The sequence below is a fragment of the Chinchilla lanigera genome, unplaced genomic scaffold (genome assembly GCF_000276665.1).
Source record: "Chinchilla lanigera isolate Chin_1 unplaced genomic scaffold, ChiLan1.0 scaffold00117, whole genome shotgun sequence".
NCBI lineage: Eukaryota > Metazoa > Chordata > Mammalia > Rodentia > Chinchillidae > Chinchilla > Chinchilla lanigera.
The window spans coordinates 2768878-2789768 of NW_004955518.1; the positions used below are offsets into that span (position 1 = coordinate 2768878).

The following is a 20891-nucleotide window of genomic DNA, read 5'->3' on the forward strand; positions in this document are numbered from 1 at the left end:
CACAGCTCAGTTAACTTACCATGCTTTGCTGGAACGGGATATGGGCCTTCCTAAGTTACTTAATTACAGCCTTTGCTACTAATTTACAGGTAGTGGGGAGGCCAAAAATTTATTTAACTTTACTGGGTTAGGATCATCAACTCTGAAAATTAGATTTAGAAATAAATAAAATATAAAAATTCACACTCTTTTTGTTGTTTGTAAGATTGGTTTTTCAGGACCAAAATAATACTTAAACCGTTTTATAGGCTTAGTCAATGAGTTCACCCCAAAGTTTTTATCACTTAGAACTAAGAACTTCAGTCACATGCCAACCATAGGAATTTAGTGAGTATGAAAGAGCCTGCCAAAGGTAAAGGGTTTGACCAGAGCCCAGCAAGCCGAGCGTAGCCCCAGACACCACCTATTACATTTTTGGCAGCCCTGGAAACGCATTAACTCTACTCTACATAACCCATAGAAAGAAAGCCTGATTGAAGACAATATAAGTAACCTGTTTATTTAATGAAACAATTCTACAAACAACTAACATAAAATGTTTCAAAACTGAGTATTTAAAGTTCACTCCCACAGTCTAGAGGAAACTGAAACACTACAAGGAAACAGGAACACCCTTTCATGACCTGACCCAGCACTTTTTGTCAGATGAAGACACATCCTCTCTCCTCCCACCTACCCAGGGCCACACCTTCTAAATCTACTATTTGCTCATTTTAAGCCACATTACTACCTTTTCTCCTGGATAAATAAAGGCAAGAAACATATGCAATTTATCTATGTAAATCATGAGTGGATTCAGCACAAATTTACCACTGCATCAGAATGAAGACTGTTCAATCATTGTTTGAACGGTCAAAGGCCAAACAGTAGTATTTTCCCGTAAGGCCTACATAAGTGTACCAAAAAGTACATCACTTAATCCTTACAAATCACCCCGCCACTTTTCACTATTAATTATAGGTAGTGGAACCAAAGACTGACAGTTGGGTCAAATTTAAGTCCTGCCTATGTGACTCCAAATCCCAATTCTGTTCTCCTTCTCTCTCTCTGTCTCTCTCTGTCTCTGTTTGTGTATGTTATGGGGGGCCCTCATACATGCTAGGCAAGTGCTCTAACACTGAGTTATATCCCAGCTCTTTTAATTTTGAAACAAGGTCTCATTAAATTGCCCAGGTTGGCTTCAAATTTGTTACCATCCTGTCTTAGCCTCCTATGTAGTCAGGATTACAAGTGTGTGCCACTCACCACACCAGGCTCCACATCCCAATTCTTAACTAGTGAGCTAGAATGCTCTCCTGTATAAGGTCTTTTGTAGATGAACCCATTTTAGTCAATAGCACTGTTAATAATATCTTCTTCCAAAAATAGCTCCATTTCTTTTTCTTCTTTCATAGCAAAATTCCAAACAGCTATTTGATAAAATTTACCAGAGAAATCATCTGGGCCTTAAATTTTCTTTAGCTATCTGACCCACTCCAGAATCTAATCTGTTTTTTCAGGCCCGCCACCCCAGTAAAACTTTTTTTTCCAAGTTTACCTGGGTCCTCTGTTGCCAAACCTGAAACCCACTTCTTGGTCCTCTTATTTACCTCAGCAACAACATCTCATGGTACTGAATCATGCAGTACTTGGTAAAACACCTTCACGTGGCTCTCTCTTCTCCATCTCCCTACTAACCCCTCCTCACCAGCCAATTCCCACAATTAGGAAGTGGGCTTGGACCCAATTCTGAGACCTTTTTCTCTTTCTGCCCTTCTTTCCCTAGATGTTCTCATATTATCTAAAGTCTTCAAATACTGTCTATATGCTGGCAAATCACAAATTTATACCTCCAACTTTCAGTTTTCTCCTTAAGTCCAGAATAATCCTAACTGCTCATTCAACACCTCTACCTAGAAGTCAGTTACCTCAAGTATGCTGAAAAACAAGTATTTTATTTCCACTTGGTACATGCCCTCCAATATGCTCCATCTCAATAAATGCCAACTCTTTCATCTTAAGGATAGCTAGGATAATTGTACTACTAATATCTTGGTTTATTGAAAGAAACTGTTAATGTGTAATTGTTTGATCAATCTTGCATGCCTATACCTGGTTGTATGTGCAACCATTTTGAAGATGACATTATGTAGTATAGCAACCATTGTTAATATCCTATCACCATGTTTTGAAATTCTGTATCATTTTTATTGCTCTTCATGCTGTTTTATGTATTTGTTTGTTTTTTTTTAATGAAAAACAAAATTTATATGTATATATAAGGAGAGCTGGAATAGGTGTATTGCTGATGTCTGTGGTTTATTGAGAGGAACAGTCAATGCTTAAAATTTTCTTTTTTCTTGATCGATTTTGCACGCTGGAATTTGGTAATCAGAATGACTAATCTGAAAACAACAATATGCAGTATAAAGAACCATTGTTGAACTCCTACCATCTCATATGGTGAAGCTCTGCACCATTTCCAGTGTTTTATTTTTTTATTTATTTAGTTTTTACTTGTTACTGTCTTTGATTGTTTGACCAATCTTACATTCTTATATCTAATGGACTGAGCAACTTCACTGAAGATAACAGATGTAATATAGCAGCCACTGTAGTAAATTTCTATCACTTTGTTTTGAGGTCATGTATCATTTTTGATGTTTTTGTGTTGTTTTGCTTTTGTCTTCATTGTTGTTTTGTCAGTTTTCTAATTTTTAAAATAAAAAACATAATGAAAAAAGGATTAGGCCAAAATTCTAGCAATCATCCATGACTCATTTCTTTCTCTCTTATACCATATCTAACAATTCAGTAACTGCTTCAACTCTATTTTGAAAACATATTCAAAATCAGATTCCTTCTCACCATTTCCACTGCAACACTAAGGTAACATTTCTGACAATTCTAACAGCCTCCTAAAAAATACCCTTTTAGGATCCTGGCTTCTCATTTATGATATGCTTCATCCAACCATAAAGTGAGATCAATACCTCTCTGTTCAACTTAAGTAAAGTCTTAAGACCTACCATGGCCTACACAGCTCACCCGAGTTGAACCCCACTAGTAACAAACCCCACGGCTTTCTTCCTAGATTATGTCACTCCAGCCCCATCATTCCCTGACCAGGCAAGGCTCCTCTTTCAGGGCTACTTGCATTGCAGCTCCCTCTGCTGAGGCTGCTATCCCCTCAGCCATTACTTCACTCAGATGCCTTCCTCAAGGTACCTTCAGAGACGCCTTCACTGAGAATTTTACATAAAATAGTACAATTCCGTCCCCAAACCCTATTCCATCCTTTCACCTCAGCTTCACAACAAATCTTGCCCCAAATTCTATGAATTCGTTTACTGTATCTGCCACAACCAGAAGAGCAGCTACATGACAGAAGGGGCTTGGTTCTGCTCAATGTTGTACCCTCAGAAACTAGAACAGCACCTAAGTGCTCAAAAATATTTGAAGAACAAACTGTTAAATAAATAAGACACATCTCAAATAACTAGCACAGAGAAACCTAGATTTTCGTGGAGCCAAAGTATACTTTTTTTATTATGCAACATGATTCTTTGTTTATTAAAAAAGATCTTGCATTTGTATAGGAAAAACACTGAAAGGACACAAAAAGATGGGATCAATGGTCATTTTCGTAAGTTAAGGAGGTAGTTCTGCTTCTTAAAATTTTGTGCTTTTCAGTTTTTCCCCACACATTCTCTATTACCTTTGTACTTAGAAAGTAACAGAAAACAGAAAAACAAAAGACAGTAAACCCCAGAGAACAGTGTTCCTCATAATGTAATTCAAAAGGATAAATAAGGTAAGACCAATTTGGCCTACACAATCATTTTTTCTTCTTCCCTTTTGTTTTTAACCTTGTATTTTGAATCAATTTTGGATTTACACAAGTATTACAAAAATACCACAGAATGTCTCCATTCACCCTTTACAAGCTTCCCTAATGTTACTCTACATAACCCAAGTACATTTACCCTAACTGGCAAGTTAACATTGCTATATTCTATCTGCACTGTACACTATTATTTTATTTTTTATTTTAAAAATAAAAAGGGGAAAACATTAACAGACAGACAACCTTTTACAAAAAAGCAAAACAGTACAGACAATACAGAGTTACAAACAAAGTGGTAGGAAATTAACAATGCTTGTTGTATTACATATTGATATCTTCAAAGTGGTTTCTCATGAAAACAGAGACATGCAATATTGATCAATCAAGGACTCACTGACAGTTTCTTTCAGCAAAGAAATGGAAGACAGTAAATCAACTCCGTTAACTATCCTGTATATACATACATACAAAATTTCTCCTTCTTTCCCTTCTCTTTTCCTACATCCCAGCTGCCCTTTACCCTTGAGCATTTTCCTATCATTTCACAATGTCTATCATACCTCTGAGTTTAAATTAACTCTTTCAGGTTTTACACTACTGACACAATGCAGTACTTGCTCATGCAGGTCTCATTTATTTCAATTATGAGTATGGTCTCTAGTTGTGACCATTTACCTATAAAGACTTTGAGTTTATCTTTCTTTATAGCTGAGTAATATTCCATTCTATAAAAGTACCACAATTTTCTTATCCAATCCTAGGTGGATGGACATTTGGGTTGCTTCCACAATTTAGCAATTACAAATAGTGCTGCTATGAACAAAGGTGCACATATATCGCTGTGATATGATGTTTTTAGATCTTCTGGGAAAATACCCAGAAGGGGAATAGCTGGGTTGAATGGGACCTCTAGACCTAGTTTTCTGAGGAATCTCCAAACTGATTTCCACAATGGTTTCACCAGTCTGCATTCCCACCAGCAGTGGAGAAGGGTTCCTATTTCTCCACAGCCTCGCCAGCATTTGTTATTGGACTGTACACTATTGTAATTACATCAGTTTTTCCCACTAATGTCCTTCTTCTGCCACACCATTTCACATTTAGTTGTCATGACTCCTTGGGAGAATTAATCTGTAACTCAAATAGGAAGTGTGAAAAAACTCTGACAAATGTTAAAAGCACATTAGTAATTAATTTCAAAGTGTTTTGGGAGGGGATATTTTGAGGTTATGCAAAACCTTCTGTTTTGACTTAGTTTTATCTTGGCCATCAGGGGATATTGTCTAAAACAATTATTACTAGAGGGGCTGGGGATTTAGCTCAGCGGCAAAAGCGCCTGCCTGGCAAGCGCAAGGTCGTGAGTTCGGTTCTCGGTACCGGAGAAAAACCAAAAAAAAAAAAAAAAAAAAAAACAATTATTACTAGGGTGCTCTAATAGTGAATTTCTATTTTTTTCATTTCTTCTGCACATATTCACTTGAATTTGTCTGTAAGATTCATTCCTCTTCATTCATATTTGTTTACTCAAGTACTTATTTAACTCAGTAAGGACTCATGAATATTTACTTTTGGTGTGGCAATTATAATTTATTATTTAGTTTGTGGCTCAAGCTGTTCCAACTTTGGTCATTGAAAAACCTTTATAATACCCTTTGACATGCCAACATTGTTGAGGTTTTTGAGAACTTTCTGGTACTATGGAGTCTTCTAGGCTTACCTTGTATTTCTCAGTTCTAACCCTATAATTAGCCATTCTCTAAGAGGTCCTGGTTTGATTAGCAAACAGTGTTTGGAATCCACGGTCCTGGTTTGATTGGCAAACAGTGTTTGGAATCCACGGTCCTGGTTTGATTGGCAAACAGTATTTGGAATCCACGATTTCAACGCTAGATATACTTGTCACTGGGAGAGTCACAAAGCTACTACACTTGATTGCTTCCCCAAGGGATAAGAGTTATTAGTTTATAAATATGGACAACTATCCCCCCCCACACCATTATATATTTAAGGGACCCAGCTCTTTGAAAAGTGGCATTGTCTTTCTAGTATTATCCAAACACTATAATGACCAAAAAACAAAAACAAAAAACAAACCATTGTATTCCAAAGTCCCCGAGATCTACCCAGCAGTTCCAAAACAGGCACTTTTAGATCCTATCTTGGAAAGACAATGACAAAGGCATGGTACTGACTGACAAAATAATATTAAAAAAACACTTCACTATTTTAAAAAGCAGCTAAAACATCTCTCTGAACTAAAAATAGTGGTATATGGTCGCAATTAAATGAGTAAATAGAATTTGAGTATTCTAAAACACCAACTGAAATAAATTCTCTTACTGTAAAAAAAATTAGACATTTTTCTTGGGTAAACTCCTCTCTCTCCCCCTCTCCCTCTCTCTCTCTCTCACACACACACCACGTTGCTGCTGATCAAAACAAAAACATAATCTAATGCAATGACAAAAAATCATTAGCTTATGAGTCTTTTGTTCATTTTTTTTGCATTATATTGACAATAGGTCCTTTTTTAAAAAGCACTACTAGTTATAAAGAACATTACAAAGAATACAGTTGCAGGGATGCAGAGGGTGAGGTCCAGGAAAGGGGGCACAGAGCGTCCACACTCTCTTTGGGCTCACTGTCCCTCAGGACCCTTCACGTTCCACCCTCTGGAAGATCTCCGAACTCTGTCCTTGTGATTTTATGCTACATAGGCAAGGGTGATTAATTCCTGGGCACTGCGAATCAATTTAAGCTTCAGCCCCTCTCCCTTCCCTGGAAGGTGGGGTGGTGCTGAGAGACTCAACCCCCTGATCTCTGTTCTGGTGTTTCCAGTGATTAGCCCCTATCTGTTTGTTAGTTTCTCTCCTCCACCCTCAAGGACCTTGCTGGATTTTTATATTCTGGACTGATGTGCTCAGCTCTGAGGTAGAAAGGAGACATGTATCCTTGTAGGTAAGCCCTCATTGTAGGTAAGGGCTACAACATCTAAACCATTATGTTCTGGTTTAAAATATAATGATTTGAAATCTTTCACTCAGGGTTGGGAATACAGCTCAGTGGTGCAATGCCTACCTAGCCGGCATGAGGCCCTGAGTTCAATTCCTGGTACCAAAAAAAAAAAAAGAACATGAAAAAGGAAACCTCTCATTCAATTGCTCTTGGAAATCTTAACTAAATGCTTTCTATTAATGAGAATAAGAGGGATCTACCACTGTTTCTCATGTCTAAAGTATCTTTTGAGGACTCAGACACAAGTCTAAATAGAAGTTATGATCTTTTAGTTCTTGTTTTACTGGACTGGCATATACCGAAACACTTCTTTAAAAACAAAAACAACCAGAATTGACCATGTATCAAAATAAGTTACCAAAACAAAAGCAACAAAAACTTCAATATTACAGTCCTTCGGGCTGGGGATTTAGCTCAGCGGCACAGCACCTGCCTGGCAAGCGCAAGGTCATGAGTTCGATTCCCGGTACCAGAAGAAAAACAAACAAAAAAAAGTATTACAGTCCTTCAAATGTTCATTTAGGGGGGAAAAAAAACACAGATACAAAGTAAAGGGTATCATTTTTAAGTTTGTACCCTACCAATGGAAATGAAGTCTTTACATTTGTGTCCTCACTGTGTTTTAAGTATGTGCTTTAAAAACATGAAAGCTTATATTTGGAGTAAAGATATTTTTTCACTAAGGTCATAAATTTTAAATCTGAGGGAGTGTGTAGGTTCTAAAAATTTTTGAAGCCAAAAAAAGTAAGTGTCCAAGAGTACATGCAATACTAGCTCAAAATATTCACTTTTCCTTCCTCTCTGAAAAGGTAGTAAAGTTCCTTTTCTAAACTCTCTCCCACGGCTGGGGATGTAGCTCAGTGGTAGAATGCTTGCCTAGCATACACAAGGCTCTGAGTTCAATCCCCAGTACCACCCAAAAAGAAATGAATAAATCATAAATTCTTCCTATATCAACTGTCCTAAATTCATACAATACTTTTTCAATAAATTCAGACTTCACATTTGAGGATATATGGTTCAAATTCTTCTTCAGTCACTAATTAACAATATAAGGAAAATTCCTTAGCCTCTATGGTTCTCCTTTCTAAAACAGGAGTTATAACAGTAACTATGTAAAAGGCTATTAGGAGGAAATCAATTAATACATATAAACAGAACAGAGTAATACCTTACTCAGTAAATGCTAGTTGGTGTTAAGATGATTTAGTAGTATTACTATCCTGTTAGATTTTATTGTGTTAGTATACTTAACCCAACATTCCCTTATGCCAAGATTCTTCTCTGTCCTAATTTAGTCAATCAATTGGTTACCACCCCCATTTCTTGCCATCTGTTCAATAACTTGCCATGTGATTATCATGGAAGCAATTGTCACCTAAATTGAACAGAAATTATAATCCTCTCACTAAAAATCTTTGGGTATTCCTAACCACTATGAAGCACGCATTCTTAGATAAAAGCCTCAGAATGGTATTGGAAATATTTACATACATATTTTCCTTTTTAGAAGAGAAAATGGAGTCTCAGAGGCTGAATGATACCTGTATGTGATAGCAGTATTTTGAGCTTTCATTTTTTGCCTTATAAACAGGGGTAAATTTCTCCTATAAATCTAAAAGGAATTCTACAATAAACTATAAACATATATAAATATATCCTATCCTTTGAGGAAGACTACTATTATGCAAATACAGTGAAAGCCATTTGCCCAAAGAGTTCACGCTTGTGCTCAGTAGCATAAACAATACTGGCTTCCACAAAATTACTACCTTACAGGTATGGGGAAAATACAAGAAATCAAACAAATGTGTATTTCCAGTAATTCAAAAAAATTGTAAGAATATTCCCAAGATCACACTATACTTTGAGAATTATCTAACAATATAATCTTTCCCCCATAGCCTGCCTGGCCCAAGTATCCACCCCTCAGACTCAGAAAAGATGTTGTGAAGTAATGTTTTTGATAAGACACTCCTCTTAAAAGCAAAAATGAAGCAAAACTATATTTCTCTATATTTTTTGCCTTTTAAGCTTTTCACAAACAAGACTATGCATAATCAACTTCAGCATTGTCATGTACACATTCATCAACACAGTATTTTCTTACTTAGCTTACCAGAATCACTGTTTATCAAAACACCAAGAGGATCTGCATTTCCCACAGGTGGACCTTCAGTCTTGGAAGCACAGAAGTGACTGCCTGATTCACTGACTGGTCTCTGTTTAACACCATCATTTTTCCACTTGTGAAGTTTGCTAGGATTTCTGATCTTTGCCATGTGTGAATGTCTGGACATTCCCTTCATCTTGCTGTAGTAAAAAAAAGTAATTTTTATTCAAGAATAATTTGAGAAAGCTACTGAATGCAAAACAAGGTGCTAAATGGATCACCGCTACACTAGTACATTAAAGAGATCAAAATAAATGAAATCCAGTGGTTCCCAAAGAGAGAAAAGCCTATACTAGAAATTTAAAGGGATAATACCCATAAACACCCCATTTCATTTATCTTAACTACCCATTTCCACCTGTATTTTTAGTCTCAGCTATTCTGTACAGTCATCACAGATCAACTTAACTGACAATGTTCTTTTCATTCCTACTATGCATAAAAATGTTTTTTACAGCTTGTAAAGTAAATTAATTTCTACTCATTTCTAACGTTTCTAAAGCATTCACAAATATGCTACCCTGTTTGACCTTCACGACAACCCTTTGAAAAAAGAGTAGACAGGTACTACTCTTTCTACTTTACAGGCAGATCACTTTAGCATGATTCTACTACAGTAGCTCCAATTAAGTGCCCTCTCGAACAACTGTAACTGCTTCTTTTAGAAAGAAAACAAGTAGTTATGTGAGCATCTTCTAATTTAAACTTAGGAAGGGGTGAAAACAGACCATTTAAAAAAAGGTTCATTTATACTTTCTCCATAAATAATAATATAAAACACCTTTGAGAGTAACTGAGTTTTCTTAAACATATGCATCCTTTTTCAATTTTCCATTTATTAGGCAAAATTCATTTTTCATTAATAATGAAGGCCATGGTTAGGAGTATAGAGTTAGAAATCTGGGTCCAAATTTCTCTTTTGCCACTTACTAGCTGTGTCCCTTAGACAAGATCAGTATCCCTGGCACTGTTTACTCCCTCATTTGTACAAGAGGAATGATGGAGACACAGAACTAAAATAGACTTTTCCAGATAACATGCTAACATACGTAATTTATATCTGCAACCCAGAGGCTTATAGTCCTTTTAGAATCCTTATAAAATCTCAATCCAAAAAAAATCATATATACGTCTATTATCAATTTTGCCAAAAGCCTAAATTATCACAAACCAATCTCCAAATATCCATCCACAGATGTCAAGCTAAGAACTCAACAGCATTACTACAGGCAAATCAGGTACAGTTCTTGCCTCTGGCACACTTAGCCCCATGAGGAAGAATAAAAACATGCCCTTTCCTTGGGCTCCCACTCACAGACATCTCCGCTGCATCCTGTTCCTACAGCATTTGACCCTGTCTGGCTTTTGAAAAGTCACCTTTAAGGTATTCTCTTGTATGTGCTCAGTAGAGATGAGCCTTAGTGGTGAGATTAATAAGGCTTCACTGAGAAGGCAGTACGTCTGGCACCCGCCCCCTCCTTGGAGGGAGTAGTTGTTACATCACTGCTTGACAATCATTTGAAAGGAAAAATTTACTTAGGTAACACAGAAGGTATATGTTAAATGGAGAGATTAAGGAATAATTATAAGTAAAAGGTTAATGGAGAGAAAGTTTTTAAAAAACTCACTCCCAAAAACAGGAAAAGAACAAAAAACAAACAAATCAAATTTAAAAGCACAAGACAATGATACAAGAAAATCCAAGTAAATTAGTAACTACATTAAATATAAAAGAACTAGATAAAGACCAAGATTTTTTTTCAGTCTGGATTTTGTATTTCAAAGATTGAACTATATATTATGTAAGATGTACACTTCAAATATATACACAGAATGTTTAAAGAGAACTGGATGCCAAAAACACTATCCTTTCTCCACTGAGTTATATCGCTACCTTTATTAATATAAATCAATGATTTTGGTTGTAAACTTCTTGTTCTATTTATCAGTCTATCCTTGGCCAATGCCAATCTGCATGACTTTTTCTTGGCTATTCTAGATCCTTTGTACTTTCATATCACTTTCAAGATTATCAGTCTCCCTAAACTCTGCCAAAAATAGAAGTTAAAAATCTTGCTGAAATTTTGCCTGTGATCACTGTGGAGAAGAATTAACATAATTATACTGTCTTTAGCCTAAGAATATTACATATCCCTTCATTTACTTAGGCTTTTAAATTTTCTGAACAAGGTTTTATAGTTTTTAGAGCAGAGCTCTTACAGATTTTTTGTTAGCTTTATCCCTAGGTATCCCTAGATATTTTTTGACAATATGTACTTTTTTTTTAATGTCAATCTATAGTTCTATGTTACCAGTTCATAAAAATACAATTGATTTTTAAAATATTGATGTTATACATATTTGGCTACATTAATTTATAAATGTAGTAATAGTGGACATCCACATTTTATTCCCAATGTCAGAGGCAAAGTTGTCAGTATTTAGCCGGGCGTGGTGGCGCACACCTATAATTCCAGCACTCGGGGGAGGCTGAGGCAGAAGGATCATTGTGAGTTCAAGGCCAGCCTGGGCTACAAAGTGAGCTCAAAACCAGGCTGAACTGCATAGTGAGACCCTGTCTCAAAAACACCAAAACAACAACAACAAAGTTATCAGTATTTCACCATTAAGAACAATTTGAGTGTAAGGTATTGACAGATACTTCTTATTAAAGAAAATATTTTCTATTCCTCATTTGTTAAGTTTTGTAGGAATACATGTTGAATTTTATCAGTTCTCCATTACTGTAATGTCTTCATGAGGTTTTGGTATCAAGATCACATATACTGAATTGTTAAAATGAGCAGCTGAATTGTTTCGTGTGGTATTTTGTTTTGTTTCGTTTTTTGAGAAAAAGTCTCACAGTGTAGTTCAGGCTGGTCTTGAGCTCACTATGTAGCCCAGGCTGGCCTCGGACTTAAGCAATCCCCCTGCCTGTGGGTTACAGGTGTGCGCCCCACTTGGACACTGCTGAGTTTCTGTAAGACTGTAATATTAAGACTGTAAATATCTACAGATATTTACCTTGTAATTTACCAGCATCTAGTAATACTACAAATTCACATACAGTTTGACCTAGCAAGACCATTTCTAGGAACCTATCTACAGAAAAGCTTGTAAGTGTTGGAAGAATTTCATATTAAACTCACAGAGAATTGAATTTCTTTATTAGGATGGTACTTAATTATAGATTCAATTTTCCTAACAGATCTATTAGAGAAATTCTGATTTTTAATCTCTTGAGTCAGTTTCAGTAATTTGTATTTTAAATGTGTGGCTGTTAAGGCATTTCTAGTTTTCTTTTTGCGACTGATTTCTGCTTGACTTTACATTTAGTGAAAATGAATTATTTTGTGTTATTTCAGTCCTTTTAAATGTTATTTACTTTATGATCTTTTTGGTAAAATATGTAACCCTTAGTTATCAGGTATAGTACTACTACAGAGTAGGTTTGTTGTGTTTAATTCTCCTCTTTAAAAACTTTCTCTAACATTACATATTATTTTATAATAGTTACAGAAAGAAATATATTAAAATCTTTAACTCTCAATTTACCTAGTTCTCCTTTGAGGCAGTCAATAATTTTGCTTTTTAAAGTTATGTTATTAGACATATACAGGTATGATTATTATGTTTTCTTGTTGCAGTGAGCCTTTTAACATTACAAAATATCCCTACTTGTCTAACCTCACAAAATAATTTTGAGCTATAGAAATCACAAACCCAAGAATACATACTATATTATGTCATTTATAGAAAGTTCCGGGAGGGGCTGGGGATTTAGCTCAGCGGCACAGTCTGGCCAGCACAAGGCTGTGAGTTCAATTCCCTGTACCCGACAAAAACAAAAAACAAAAAAACAGAAAAAAAAAAAAAAGAAAGAAAGTTCCGGGAACAGGCAAAAGAAATCTATGATAGAAATCTGAAAACAGGTTACCTTTGCAGGGAGGCACTGAATAGGAAGGCTTAAGAAAAGCTTTGTGAGGTAAAGATATTCTGTATATTAATCTGTGCAGAAGTTATACAAATGTGTAGGAGTGTTCATGAACATGTACATATTATGTAAAACTTCATCAAGTTGTACATTTAAGATTACTATATTTAATTAAATTACAAGGTCAATAAAATGTAAATAAAAAGAAAAAAATTCTGAAAAATATTCAGTGAAAGTGAAAGTAGAAGAGTATCTCATATGTTAATGATAGGAAAGCAAACTGGTTCAGTTTCTAGGATAGATATTTACCAGCATCTAGTAATACTACAAATTCACATACAGTTTGACCTAGCAAGACCATTTCTAGGAACCTATCTACAGAAATACCTGTGTAAAATATTTTTATGTACAAAGGCACTAATGGCAACTTTTTATTAGTAAAAGATTTGTAAGAACATAAATATCTGCCTAAATAAATAAATATCTGTCAACAGGAAATTGGTAAAAACAAAAAACATTGTGGGACATCCTTAAGCTTCCTACATATCTTTAAAGGATGAGGTTCCATATATCAATATGGAACAATGTCCAAGTAAAATTTTCAAAGTCTAAAAATATTTAACAGTGTCCAAAAAACAAAGAAAAATTACTGTAACTATCATATATGTACTGTACAAACAAAGGTTCTCTGGAAGGCTAAAATGGATTACTCTGGAAGGAGACCAGCTTGGAAAACGATATTGAAAGATCTTGTTCACTATATATCGTTTAAAAAATCAAATCCATGTATGCAACAGTTATTTTAAGATATAGTTACATTTTTTAAAAGGAAACAAGGTAAAAACCAAAGATTTCAGAATTAGGATTGTGGTGATTTTAAGATTTTGGTTTCTGTTCTTTTTTATTCTTGTAAGTACACTCAGTGAAAATGAACATTAAGAACACAAGCAATTGAGGAACTTACCCATACTGCGTCGTTGTCAATACTTCTCCTCTCTTTTCCTTCTCAAGTTTTAACTTTTTCTTCCTTTCAATATTAGCCAGAGTTGGGTAGTTTCTAGAAAATAATAAAAGTTTATTAGAAAAAGACTTCTGAAATACAAACCACCAAGCAAGTCCTGAATGTAAGCAACCAAGCAGGTCCTGAATCTGGAAATTTTTGTTCAATAACAGTGAATCATTACAAACCTTTCATCGCATCTAGAATTTTTCTAAGATAGAAAAATATAGGCTATAACAATACTACTAAAAGTATACACCAGCTGCTGGTCTACAAACCCTGTTATCAGGCTGCAACTACAGCTAATGCTAGAATTTAAATTGAATATACTATATCATATAATGTGCTCAAACTGATCTAATTTGTCTATTTAGCATGCACCCCACAAATACGCTAAGAAAAATTTACATATATTTCATTACTTATGCAAATATATGCTAAGTATTCACAAAGTTAGCAAGATGAGGAAGAGATAGTTCTAAAAAAAAACTAGTCTACCAGAAGAGATAGAAAAACCATACAAACATCTACAACATAGGACAAAATCAAGAATATAAAGACATAGGGAATGAGGAGGAAAGGTTATATCAAAATGGAGAAATCTAGAAAGAATGAGTCATGAAAGAAACTGGTCCTAAATATGTTGAAGACAGCAACCAGAGGAAAAACTTCAAGGTATATGAAGTACAACAAACAAAGCAAATAAACTAAGACCTCACAAAGCGTGAGACACAGCCAGAGAATAATTCTGTATGAAACATGAGACAGTTACAGGCAATTGGACTGGAAAGGGAGACTTAGGTCAAAACGTCCCTTGAGTTGACTAGAATGTTTATATTTAATTCAGCAGGTGAAGGGAAGCCACAGAGAGATGAGAATATGGAGACATATGTACAAGGCCTCAATCACATTAAATCTGACAGTAGTGTGCAAGATGAACTGCTTTCTTTGCTTGTTAGCACAGCTGTGTGGAGATGTAGGCCCCAAAATGATGGTGAGGGAGATAGATCCCTGAAGTATAAAATGCCTGAAAGGAGGGTACACACACAGCTCTCATCACTCAGCTTGGACACTCATCAGAGTAAATTGTGTTCTGTCACTGCTTCTAAAACAGTTCTCTATTTTTTTCTTTTTTGAACTTCTGCATTACTAACCTGAATAGCCCAGAGAATAAGAAGCCTATGGGCTTGCCATACTGGATGACAGGAATGGAAGTGACACTGGGTTAAGTGGGCAAGTACTCAGAAAAAGGCAATGAACGTCAAAGACAGGCAAAGCAACATACCCAGCCAGGAAAAATAACCTCCATAAATAAAAGATGATGAGTGCACAAGCTATAAATAAACGTAAGCGGAAAAGATCAAGGTCATTGGAGATAAAAATCTGATAGCCAGTCAGCAACATGTGATTATACTTTCAAAAAGTAAACACAGTCTAAGGTTATATGAAGTAGACTCTGGCACTCACACAACTGTGAAATCTTCTTGCTTGATACTCAGAAATGGTCAGAGTGTCTCAGGGCACTCTGTCAGCTGGTAGAAAAGGAACACAGAAAAAAAGGCAAATTGGAAAGGACTCAGAAAAGACTCAAAGATAATTAAGAGGGTGAAAAATAAAACCTCTGAAGAAAGATGAAAGGAACTATTTGCAGCTTCTAAAATAGCACGAAAAGTGACAATAAAATAGTTTTACAGGGCAGATGGTATCCAGCTGTTCTCAATCTGAACAATGTAGAAGCAGGAATGAGGAGGAAGATGGTGAGAATCTGCAAAGGGCCCACGGTGGTTAGGCATGGAACTCAGTTACCCAACACTCACCACTCCCCTCTGATTCACTCGCTCTTCCCACTCTGTCTCTTCATACTTTTGTTCTGAATGCTGCAGACTGTTAACATGACGGGCCACATGTGAAACAATAATATCTGTAATTCAGTGCACCACGCACAAATACGCTAACGTTAGACATGTACCTCTCATGGTAAAGAATTTAAACATTTGTTACAGCAAGTGGACTGTAGGTAAGAGATCAGAAATAATTCTCCAAATAAAGACATAGAAAGATGGTATGGAAACTTCTCTGGTGGGAACCTTTTCAAACAGCTTTCTTTTTATAGTAAAGTGTCAAGTTCCTAAAAGTAAGGAATCTTCCAATATTCATTCCAAAGATAAAAAATTCTTACTTTTCAGTTCTGAAATGAATCAGGTCCTCTCCCAAAATTTATACTACTGTTATTTACACAAAATTCATCAACTTAGAACTAGGGAAAATAAAGGTACTAGAAAACAAATTATCCCTCCAAAACAGGAAACAAGAAACACAAGATCTGGCTATACACACAGCAATTAGGAAGCCTCACTTCACCAACACACTGAGATGCAAGAATAAGGAAAAGGAAAAGGAGGGGCTGGGGATTTAGCTCAGCGGCAAAAGCGCCTGCCTGGCAAGCGCAAGGTCGTGAGTTCGGTTCCTGGTACCGGAGAAAAACCAAAAAAAAAAAAAAAAAGGAAAAGGAAAAGGAAAAGTAAAGAGCTACGATAGAGAGCAGTTCAAGTTCCTACAATAAAATTCAAATAACAAAAACTATTGAAAAAAATCATAAATTATGCCCTACATCATACAATAATATACAGGAAAAAAACTTAGTTCAATAGCTCCTACTAGAGAACAGATGTTACAAAGTCGTAAAGCTTGTGACAAGGGTTATTTTCACAGTTGGTTTCTCTGTATTTTTACCTGCTAAAATCACTTTTCTCCCTGCACTTCTATCTTTCCTCAACAACACAGAGGAATCGGTCCTAACATCAAATGCTTTTTCTTTTGCACCTCTCCCTCCTTCATTTCTTACCTCCTCTTTGGTTCCTGCCTTGCCTACACCTCAAGTCTCCAGTAACAGTTTTTAACACCTACTACGGAGTCCATAAAGGGGCAAAACTATGTCAATCACTATCTCAGCAGGTATCATACTGGTCACATTAATTCTCTCCAACTTTTTCCTTATTCTCAAGTTACCACTCACTTACTGGCTTCTCCTAGGCCTAGTCTCTATAAAACACAAACCCTCAGAGAAACACAACTGCTTCAACACAAGCTGTGCCACTATATTTTATTTAACTCTTTCTGAACTTCAAAAAAATATAACATTAAGGAGCTAACCATCTCTGCAAAAACTTTGAATGGACTGGGGATACAAATTAAAAGGCTTTCTGGAGCCACAGTGAGTAATAAATATTATAAAACTACCCCACCTAGTGGACTCCCAATCTGCTGTGGTATATGATCCAGTTTCTAAAAGTGAGGTCTTGTAAACAAACTTCTACCATTCATTTTCCCTAATTAAAAGTATATAGCAGTTGTACCTCACAGGTCAAGATTTAAGACAGGATCACCTTTGGGGGTCATAGTTTTTTGTTTTTTGAGGATGACTAGTAGAAAGCTTTACAGTTTGTAAACTCAGCAAAGCCCTATGAGTTTTGCTAATTTGCAAAAAAAAAAAGATTTAGGAAAAAAAAGAAAAAAAAAAGACTTAGGAATAAAGACAAAGATTACCTTCATTTAAGAACAATATATAAGGCAATCTTTAGTTTTCTTCCATCTTTAAATTCTTATCTGTGAAATCTTTCACAAGGTTTCTAACAAAGCAACTACACAAAGACTTTATCTTTCCTGCTTATCAAAGAATAGAGTGGCTTCCTCAGAAAGAATGAAATTCTCACAAAGACAATTCAACCAATGTAGAACTCATTCTTTTAAGAAGTTCAAGTAATAATTTTTACAAATTATTGTAAATTTTTACAAATTTTTACAAATTTGAGGCTGACAAATACATAAAAACTAAATATATTTTTGTAATGTCTTTTTTAAAAAATGGAGAGTGGAGAGAATAAGTGTTTGTTTTGTTTCGTCTTTGAGACAAGGTTTCACTATATAATTCAGGCTGGCCTTGAACTCATGGTGATCCCTCTTGCCTTTGCCTCCCGAGTGCTGGGATTACAGGCGTGCACCACCCCACCTAGCAGTGTAAGGATATTTTTGAGAAATCTATCAAATGTACCAAAAGAAGGTAAGTATTTCCTATATTTTCTATTAATGAAACATAACATGAAAACTTCAGAATATGCTAAGGAGCAAGAATCTGGCAAGTAAGATATGGAAGAATGTCAGATAAATTCAGCAAATGTTGAAAGATAATTTTAGAGAACGTGGTAGTCAGGCAACACCACAGATACAAGTGAACTTCACCCCAAATTGTTATCCTCAGCATTATAAGCTCTTCTGAAATTCACTAATCTAAAATGTCACTTACTGAATAGATTGTACGCACTCTTTTTCCAAAGCCCTTGTGATCATGACCTTCAGCCTATATGCTTAAAAACTAGAGCTAGACACACGTGTCCTACACAACAAGAACCACCAACAAGCAACATTTGCTCAAGTTAATTCTTTTTTTTTTGGTTTTGGTTTTTCTCCTGTACCAGGAATCGAACTCCCAACCTTGTGCTTGCCAGACAGGCGCTGTGCCGCTGAGCTAAATCCGCAGCCCTCAAGTTAATTCATTCAAAATGATAGGGCTGCTTCCAAAATTTTACTTATAGTTCTGAAATTCAACAAGCTTCAAACTGTGCCACTCTGGGCTGGGGATATAGCTCAGCGGCATAAGCGCCTGCCTGGCAAGCGCAAGGTTGTGAGTTTGATCCCTGGCACAGCAAAAAAAAGAAAAAAAGAAAAGAAAAAAACTGTGCCACCAAGCTCAAGGCAAGTCAGTGCTAGCTGGATATTTTTCTTTCTTCCTTAACAATTTTGCTTGAGGGGCTGGGGATTTAGCTCAGTGGCACAGCGCCTGCCTGGCAAGCGCAAGGTCATGAGTTCGATTCCCGGTTCCGGAAAAAGAAACAAAACAAACAACAACAACAACAAAAAACAATTTTGCTTGAGGACGCCTCCAATCCCACTAATGGTAACCACGCAACCTCATAGCCCATAAATCTATATGCAAAATCTCCTGGTTAGAGCTAAAAACAAATCCATTGCTTTCCCAATAAAATTGGGAAACCAGGCTATGTCCTTTTTGCCTCTTTCTTCTTCCCTCCTAGAATATGGGCTTAATTGAGTATGTAGGACCTTTCTGGTGAACAAGATGAAAACCAGTTACTGAACAAGACAGAGTCTGTGCCCAACGGTACTATCAAGCAGCAACGGCAGCCCTGCACTTCTTTTATTTGGGAAAAAGCAATGTCTTTGCATTAAGCTATGTAGTAAGGCTATTGTTCCACTGGAGTCCAATTCTACCTGATGCAAGCTTAACTGCACCTTAGCCATCCCCTTTGATCAGAATGCTTTTCATGCTCAAATAAGCAGGTCTTGGTCTAAAAACTCTCCCCCTAGCTGCATACAATAGTACACACCCGTAATCCCAGGACTCTGGGAGGCTGAGGCAGGAGGATTCCAAGTTCAAATCCCATCTGAGCAAGTTAGCAAGACTGTCTCAAAAATAAAAAAGGGCTGAGGATATATAACTCCGTGACTGAGCAGCCCTGGGTTCAATATCCAACAATGAAAAAAAACAAACAAAACAAACCACTTTTTCTCCTAACAGTTTCTTTTAAATACATATTTACTTTATGACCAGCCAATCCTACTTTTGGTCGAAACAAAACCTATGAATGTTTATGAAGGCTTTCCAAAGGCTAAATCTTGAAATCAATCTCTGCTGGGAAATAAACCACGATGCACAATGGAACAGAAACATACTCAGAAAGAATAAATGAACTAGTGCTACACATGGATGAATTTTGAGTCAGACTCAGAAAGCTACATACTGCATAATTCTACTCATATGATAGTTTCCAGAACTTAGATCAGTGGTTGCCAGGCAGCAGCTGGGGAGGTCAATCATCAAAACCAGAATGGGATTTAGGGGGAGATGGAATATTGTTCTGTTTGTGGTGGCATTTATGTAACTATACATTTGTCAGAACTACCCACTACTAAGAGTGAATTACACTGCCTTAAAACAGAGTGGTGCTTGGGGACCTCATTTCTTTCAGTGGTGGTGATCAAACCTAGAGCTAAGCTAGTGCTCTACCACTGAACTACATCCCCAGCAGACTTCACCTCTTATAGGAAGCCTTTGCAAAGAAACAAAAACAAAAAACTGATGGCCCTGCTTTCCAAAGACTCCGAGTTCTCCTTGACCACACATTATCCTCCCTACATAGCTTAAAAAAAGGTTTTAACCTCCATGTTCTTATAGGCACCTCACACTCCCTAGGTCTCTCATTTGAGTGAGTCTTAAAGGCCAACCATCTACTCCTATCTGGTTTTGGGGACTTCAGTCACAAACTGAAAAACTTTGCCTTTTCAAATACAGCTACAATAAATATAACTCTAATTTTCAAAGTAAACTGCTGTTGAGAATTTATTCAGTTATCACATGTTCTAAATTCGTTGAGACTTCTTAACATGTGAAAATCAAACCGGTATTCTACTAGAGACTTTCATATATATACATGCTACCTAAGCTAGTTTTTATCTTCAAATAATAATATTCTCCAAGTTTCTCCAGCCAACAAAATTTTTTTTCCTTTAATCACTTGTCGCACAAAACCACAAGGGGGCATAGATCATATTTATAGAAAGCACTGCATTCAAATATAGTTCAATTTCATTTGTCTTGGTAGTCTACCCTACCTGGTGAGAATATGACATCAAAACCACAACAATTAAAGTACTATTAATTACACTATTGAATTCCAACCAGTTATTAATTAGATCAATATATATTTGCCCAACTTCTCTAAAAACAATAAAGGTACTATTCAAAACATGACTGAAAAATACAAGATTCAACAAGAATTCTCCAAACACTTACCTTGTATATACCAAAACAGAATTACAACATACCCATAACAAAAATAATTTCAAGCCCTATTTATATAAATTAACA

General features: G+C 36.1%; 1 protein-coding gene across 1 annotated transcript in view; it reads right to left on the bottom strand.

Annotated features, from left to right (window-relative positions):
* Nucleotides 1–20891, bottom strand: part of Nufip1 (nuclear fragile X mental retardation protein interacting protein 1) — a 40352-nt gene that overhangs the window by 7779 nt on the left and 11682 nt on the right. The window contains exons 6-7 of the mRNA XM_005409078.2: nt 13913–14005; nt 8961–9154 (exon numbers count right to left, since the gene is read on the bottom strand). Of these exons, the coding sequence (XP_005409135.1) occupies nt 8961–9154; nt 13913–14005 (287 nt within the window). The remainder of the gene's footprint in view (nt 1–8960; nt 9155–13912; nt 14006–20891) is intronic.